We start from the raw sequence: 7,708 nt of genomic DNA on the forward strand, positions 1-7,708 counted from the left end.
GAGAATCATTGCAATGGATGTTGGTGCAGATCAAGTGTTAGCGAAGAGGCTAAAGGCAAGGAATTTTAATACATAGGCAAAATTAATGAAGGGTCAATCAAATCATTCACCATAAGCTTCGAATATATCAAATGAGATAGAGTCTAGTCTACTTTCAATTCTATTTCAAGATCTTTCTTTGTTCTAGATCTTGCCCTGCTTGTTTCAATTCTTCAAATTGACTTATAGATGAGGATTGCTATGCCAAACCTCCTTGACAGCAACGTATCTTCAGCCAAAAAAGGAAGAAAAAAAATGCTGGAGGGACTAGCTTGTTTTAAATAGATTGCTTAATCAGCCATGTCGTTGTTAAGTATTGAGAGTCTGAATTAAAGTGTGTACACACACACATATATATTTGTAATATCCATAGATTTCAAGATATATGTCAATTTGACCTATTTTGTTAGTATAAATAATATTTGTAAATTTGACTTAACTTAATATGCACATAGTACAATTAAAAGGGATGGAATTTGTAAGCGCACTCAACAATAAAAGGGATTATTACATGGCAAGTCCTAAAACTTGTCAATTTCGTGCATTTAAATCCTTCATTTTGTTCTCACAAAAAAAAAAAAAAAATCCTTCATTTTGTGCATATGATCCTAAAATTCGTAACTTTTAGTTCAATTGAATCTTGTCGTCAATGAAGGAAGGACTCGCGCACTAGAAATGCAACTTCTAAGACCTTAATGAACGAAATAAAGTTATAAGGATTTAAGTGCACGAGTTGACAAGTTTTAGGAATAAAATGCTTAAAAACATATAATAACTTTATAAAACAATGTTTTAATATCTAAACTTTTCATTTTTGCATGATTACGGTCTCCAGTTTCCCGATATGATCAACAATATAAGAAAATTTTATGTTTTTTTTTTCTAGATTGTCTATGTTAATGATCTACTTAATGTTACGACGACGACATGAGAATTCTAACTTCAAAAATTTTGTTCGCTCAAAACGTTAATTTTTAGTCATCTTATGGAACAATGTGGAAGCTTCAATCAATCGCGTGCGGTACATGCAAATGATGGAATAGACCAAAGGGCATAGAAATAAAAGTCTAGGGACTAGATCCTTTAATCTTTTAAGATAGTGAGCTAAATTGGAAAAGGTATCAACCTTTAAGATGATGGACATATTATAAATCCTTGCTTTATTTTATCGACCTTTCTTCTTCTCAAGAAGCAAACGAGAAAGAAATTTATATTGCACATTGCAAATGCCATCCTATACCCACAAAAGAAAAAGAAAAAAAAAAGAGAAAATGGCATTAATTAATACCATTGCACATGGTAACAGCAATTGCAGTTCCCTCAAGAATGGGAAAGGCCATAAATATGAAGTCCCCGTGTAGTTGGAAGGTGCCTTCATTGAAACATCTTGCCCCCAAAATATCAATCACTTCCATCCCCCGTGCAGACAAAAATTGTAATATTTAAAAAATTGGAATTTTTTAGGTCAAGTCCAAATTCTTTCCCTTACTATTTTTTTTTTTTTCGGTTCAAAAGAAATCTCCAACTTTCACTCTAATTCCAGATCTGCACATCAACAAATTTTTTTTTCAAAATTATCAACATCATATGCTGCTATTGTTCCATACAAAGGTAGGGGTGTTGATGAAGATGCGGATTTCGATAACGCGCCTCTAACTGGCGCTGATGTTGATAATCTGGAAGAAATTAGTGGCGACTTTTGGGCAGGTTGTCAGATTTAAGACTAGAGTAATCATTTGAGATCTCAACGAAAGCTTGGGAAGTAGTTGAAGTTGGTCCTGAAGTTGAGAACTTTTAATGAATGAAGCCAATACAAGAATATATTGCATTTATTTGGAAAATAAATCTCTCTCTCTCTCTCTCTCTCCATGGAAATAAAGAGAGACCGACGTCTATCACGGAATTATGGTGGGGCAAGACCCTAAATTAAAGTGCATTATGTACCCTCACATTTCCTTCTGATTAGGGTAGGCAGAGGACACTTCCAAGTGGGCGGGCATTGGATTGGTGCCCACATTCACATCATGGCCTTCAATTCTTTTTATTTATGTTTTTTGTTGCTTCTTTTTCCCCGGGGGGGTCCATTATTTTTAATGCATAGTAGTTATGCAAAGCGTGAAATCACACCCACAAAAGAGGGATCGCTTTCAGTTTGTTGCAAACCAGGGGCCTTATCTTAGTCAAGCAAAAATCTGTAACCTAATGACCATTTGGCCCCTATATCCAATGGAATTTACAATTTCGAGTAGTACGAGGGGAAAACAAAAAGAGTTTAACAATTCCGCGTCGTATTCATGCAAGGTCATCCCTCTAGATTAGATACAAAAAATCGAATAATTCTCACCTTCTCGTACTGCAGGTGAAAATTGGGTCCGAGAAGAAGTATGCAAAGTAATGAAAAGAATCTGGTTGAACGGTCTATTGATATCCCTAATCTTACATTTGAGTGTATAGCTGCATATATTTTGAGTATTGACGGTCTGCACGTGTTACCATATCACTATTTTGCATATACTATTTTCGTAAGAAGATTAACTTTGCTTGGTCGCGTTGGTAAATGTGATCTTCAGGAGAGATTCTTTCTTCTTGCAAGCAGTAAAGCAATTTTGTCTGATTTATTTAGGGTACCTGGAGACATGGTTGACAAGATAGAGCATTTATAAGAAAGTACATTGAAAGAAAACATGCACTGGGATGGAGACTTTGCAAGAATACTGTTTTTGCTTCAAAAGACTATTTCACCATTTTGAAGGTCAATTATATAATTAAGAGATTTTCAACTCATCAACTGAAGTTCTCACTCTAGTTTGATGGGAAAAGAACATCACAAGTATCGTAATTTTGGTAGAACGCTTACTGAGTGCACAATTTTTTTTGCAATAATTTGAAATCAATGCCTTCACACCTAGAAGTGTCAATTTAAGTCTTTGATCCACTTTTTAACTCATTTTTATTTACTTGGATCATATATGAGTTCAACAAATTTGAAAAACGAGTCAAATATGGATTTAGGCTTATAAAACTTATCCAAATATGGGTCTTAACCTAACCCATTCTCGATCCATATTTTGCCATGGCCTGTAGCTTCCCAAGCACAACTTATAAGTGGGCCTCAAGTATATTAGTTTATAGTTTGTAATTTATATTTTTAATAAGTAAAATAAAGAAAAAATAAAATGTAAAAATGTTTTGGAGTGTTGCGGTTGCAGCCCATCGCCGATTCTGCTACACGGTGTCGCCACCGGCCACCGACCACCCCCGAAAGGCAGCCGTCGTTGCCGCCCATCGCCGACCACTGGAGACAAAAGAGTAGAAAATAAAATAAAATAAAATATATACTTTTCTAAAAAAAAAGTAATATTTTTTATACTAAAAATGTTAATTTTAGAAAATAAATTATAAAATTTTAGTACAAAAATTATTTTTTAAAACCAAATTAATTTCAAAATTTCAAAAATATATTTTTTTAAAAGAAAATTTCAAAATTTCAAAAAAATCAATTGCACAAAAATATTTTAGCAATATTATCTTTCTTAAAAAATTGTAAGAAACAAATATTCTATAATTTGCCTAAACATAAAAGTATTAAAGTAATACGGGTTGGGTCGGATATGAATCCTTTAAATTTGTACTGTATGAACTCATATCCGATCCGACACACTTGTTTGACACTTCTATTCACACTTAATTAAAGAAAGCTTGTCGTTTTCGATGTATCGTCTCCCTCCTATCATTTGTAATCGGTGCATTGACGGTTCTCGATAGGCATGGTTAACAAGTATTCGAGATACCAGTTGACAAGACAGTGTATTAATACTACAACAAAGTATCTATTATGTTGTGGATAGAAAATTTCTCTTTAATTACAATACCCATATATCGAAAAAAAAATGTAGTTTGAACTTTGAAGTTACCATGTTTTTTGTTTTTTGTTTTTTTTTGGGTCAGGAAATTACCATGTTAGGAAGCTAGAGAAGATGTAGGAGGAGGAATAATTCCAAGATTTTAAATTAATCTTAACATAAGCTCTTCCGGCATAACAAATTTGGAAAAATTTCCCCGAAAATCCATGAAACCTCGGGACGAAACGAATCCCGAGAGGGAGCAATCATGCACGAGTGAGTGGATATTGCAACGGCGATTCAGACCACCGACACTTCGCGTAGTTTTCTTTCTTTTTTCTTTTTCTTTTTAACCACTTTAATCTGCAGAAGCAATTTCCACGTCGGACGTCGTTGACAGGAAATTACTTTTTCGTAATCCAAGATAAATCCGCATTAGTTTCCGCGTAAATTCTGGCATCGATCGCATCATGTCCCCGATAAAACAAAAAAAAAAAAATATTTTTTTATTTTTTTTTCTGAGGAAAAAAAGGAAAGACCTGTCGGTGACAAACGGTCACGCGCAAACAGACACGAGGCGGCCAGGTAAATCAAATGGTCCGAATGCACCTTTTTTAGGGTCCCACGAGCATGAGCAGGAGGAGCACACCTTTGACCGTTGACCCCATTACCAAATTGGTTTTTCTTAAAAATTGATTAAATAGAGATCAGACCGGGTTTAGCCCAGTTAAGCCCGATTTTCAGCATTAATTGCCACATGCAAAAAAGAAAAGAAAAAAAGAAAAAGAAATTAATCTAGTTTTGATCAAATATATATATACAGACAGAGAGATTTGGGGTTGTGTGTATTCATATCCAGGCACGTGCGCGGCACATGGTGCGAGATCCTAAAAAGCAGACCGCTTGAGCTGGCAAATTTTCGTTTTCCACTCCCCGCTATGCAATTATTGATTGGGAGGGATGGCATTATCGTGAATAATGTGCAACGGCGTGGGCGATTTCGTTTCCCCAATTATGGGTCGTTTTCTACGTGGACGCTAGGCAGAGACTTTAAGCCCGGAAAGTGGTGGTCTCCAACCAACACCACCCCCCCCCTCTCTCTCTTTCTACGAAATTTAAAAATTAAATAAAAATAACTCAAATGAAATAAAAAATAAAAAATAAAAAATAAAAAAGGAAATTAAACGTCCCCTCATTTCCTGATATTTTCCTAGATGAAGCCAAAATACTCGACGGCGTCCCAAATTACAAATTGGCAATTCAGTGTACCGAGTTAACGTTCGACCCCCCGACCCGGATCTATTGCACAAATTATCGCATCGGTTTCTTAAATACTATACGCTACTAAATATGCTTAGTCCCGAATTATAAATGGGCGATTCCTTGTACTGAGTTATGTTCAAGATCCGACTCGGATTTATTACACGAATTACCGCATCGATTTCTTAAATATTTACGCTAAATCTGCTTAGATTAGTTCATAAAACTGATTTTCTAACCAATGTGCGTATAGCAGATTACGAATAAAAAAAGTTTATAAAGAAGTCTTAATAGCTCTAGCATTTGTCTTTGTTTTTTTTTTTTTTTTTGTAAGTAAGTGTATGGATAGGTAGCATTGTCCGGTCTTCTTTCCTTTATATACCTCCCGTCTTCCTTCTTCGCAAATTTAGGGGCTCAATCACACGAAAGCACCCTTCGACTCTCTCGATCGATCTTACTGGGGCACACATCCACAGAATCTGACCGAAGAAGGAGAAGAAGATAGCCCAGCCCCATTGTTGGGTAGCTCGTCGACAATGGCGCCGCCCCCGGACATGGCCAAGACGGCGAAGCTGGAGCGGTACAACAGCTACATCCGCCGCGTGAACAGCACCAAGCTCCTCAACGCCTCCTCCAAGCTCCTCTTCCGCGCCACCCTCCTCATCGCCCTCGTCCTCGTCCTCTTCTTCACCCTCAACTACCCCACGCTCTCCTCCGACCACCTCCCCCTCCGCCGCTCTTTCCTCTCCTCCGTCGGCGGCGCCGCCTGGGAGAAGCGGGTCCGCCACTCCTCCACCCCCCGCCGCCCCAACGGCTTCTCCGTCCTCGTCACCGGCGCCGCCGGCTTCGTCGGCTCCCACTGCTCCCTCGCCCTCAAGAAGCGCGGCGACGGCGTCCTCGGCCTCGACAATTTCAATGACTATTACGACCCGTCCCTGAAGCGCGCCCGCCAGTCGCTGTTGCAGAAGCACCAAATCTTCATCGTGGAGGGCGACCTGAACGACGGGCCGCTGCTGACGAAGCTCTTCGACGTCGTCCCCTTCACCCACGTCCTCCACCTGGCGGCGCAGGCCGGCGTCCGCTACGCCATGCAGAACCCCCAGTCCTACGTGGCCTCCAACATCGCCGGCTTCGTCAGCCTCCTCGAGGTGGCCAAGAACGCCAACCCGCAGCCCGCCATCGTCTGGGCGTCGTCGAGCTCCGTCTACGGCCTCAACACCGAGAACCCCTTCTCGGAGCTCCACCGCACCGACCGCCCCGCCAGCCTCTACGCCGCCACGAAGAAGGCCGGCGAGGAGATCGCCCACACCTACAACCACATCTACGGCCTCTCCCTCACCGGCCTCCGCTTCTTCACGGTGTACGGCCCGTGGGGCCGCCCGGACATGGCCTACTTCTTCTTCACCAAGGACATCCTCCAGGGGAAGCCCATCGACGTGTACCGCACGCACGACGAGCGCGAGGTGGCCCGCGACTTCACCTACATCGATGACGTCGTCCGGGGCTGCCTCGGCGCCCTCGACACGGCTGAGAAGAGCACCGGCAGCGGCGGCAAGAAGAAGGCCCCGGCCCAGCTCCGGGTCTACAACCTCGGGAACACCTCACCGGTCCCAGTGGGGCGGCTGGTGACGATCCTGGAGGCGCTGCTGGGGGCCAAGGCGAAGCGGCACGTCATCACGATGCCGAGCAACGGGGACGTGCCCTTCACGCACGCCAACGTTAGCCAGGCGTGGCGGGACTTCGGGTACAAGCCCACGACGGACCTGGCGACGGGGCTGAGGAAGTTCGTCAAGTGGTACGTAGGGTACTACGGGGTCCAGCCGAGGGCAAAGAAGGAACTCCGCCTCGGCACCACCACCAGCACCGACCGCCCTGGGGAATCCGACTGACCGATCACGTTCACATGGTGGTGGTTTTCGCCCGTCTTCAATTTTCTTCCCCATTTCCCTTTTTCTTCTTCCCATATTATTATGATCTCGTGGGATCGAAACTGTGTCTAAATTATTTTTTTTAAAAAAACGTTAAATTCGCCTGTAAAATTGGGGGAACCAATGGGTGTTTTTTTTTTTTTTGTAGCATATTTTTATATGGGGGGGAAAGAGATAATTATAAATAGATTATTCCACCAAATAGAGGAAAGAGAACATAAAGATTGTGAAGAAGATGATGAAGAGAGAGAGAGAGAGAGAGAGAGAGAGAGAGAGAGAGAGAGAAAGGCTGTAGATCTGTGAACTTTTTGGGGAGAATGTAATAATGTGCGGTAGGGTCTACCAAAAAGGGTGGTAGATCACCGCTTGATTGTTGCAACCCATGAAAGAAAGAAAGGAAAGAAAGGCAAAAGAATTGTGATTGAACAGCAAATGTTGGATATCAAGATTCTTCTATACTCCCTCCCCTCTCTTTCTCTCTCTCTCTTGTATGATATTGGATTAGATTTTCTCCTTTATTGTGGATTTTCAAGGGTGATCTCACTATCCTTGTGGCTGTCTCTCTCTTTCTCTCTAGCTTACTTTTGAAGATGTTCATCAATGGCGATGAACATTGTAGAATCGGGCCCTGTCTGCAAC

At 41.2% G+C, this 7,708-nt stretch overlaps 1 protein-coding gene across 2 annotated transcripts; it reads left to right on the forward strand.

Moving 5' to 3' along the window:
- Positions 1–1,886: 1,886 nt before the first annotated feature.
- LOC115753267 (UDP-glucuronate 4-epimerase 6) lies at positions 1,887–7,502 on the forward strand. Of its 2 annotated transcripts, none has more exons than XM_048280850.1 (2): positions 1,887–1,906; positions 5,582–7,502. In XM_048280850.1, the coding sequence occupies exon 2, from the start codon at positions 5,678–5,680 to the stop codon at positions 7,028–7,030; it is 1,353 nt and encodes a 450-aa protein (XP_048136807.1). In that variant the 5' UTR covers positions 1,887–1,906; positions 5,582–5,677; the 3' UTR covers positions 7,031–7,502. The 2 variants fall into 2 exon arrangements, with proteins under 2 accessions (XP_048136807.1, XP_030547669.1); XM_030691809.2 differs by having other exon boundaries at positions 5,594–7,502.
- The last annotated feature ends 206 nt before the right edge of the window (positions 7,503–7,708 follow it).

Source organism: Rhodamnia argentea, chromosome 1 (genome assembly GCF_020921035.1).
Source record: "Rhodamnia argentea isolate NSW1041297 chromosome 1, ASM2092103v1, whole genome shotgun sequence".
Taxonomy (NCBI): Eukaryota; Viridiplantae; Streptophyta; class Magnoliopsida; order Myrtales; family Myrtaceae; genus Rhodamnia; species Rhodamnia argentea.

Excerpts from the sequence above, each read along its gene's own strand:
- LOC115753267 (XM_048280850.1), top strand. The coding sequence starts at position 5,678 with ATGGCGCCGCCCCCGGACATGGCCAAGACGGCGAAGCTGGAGCGGTAC.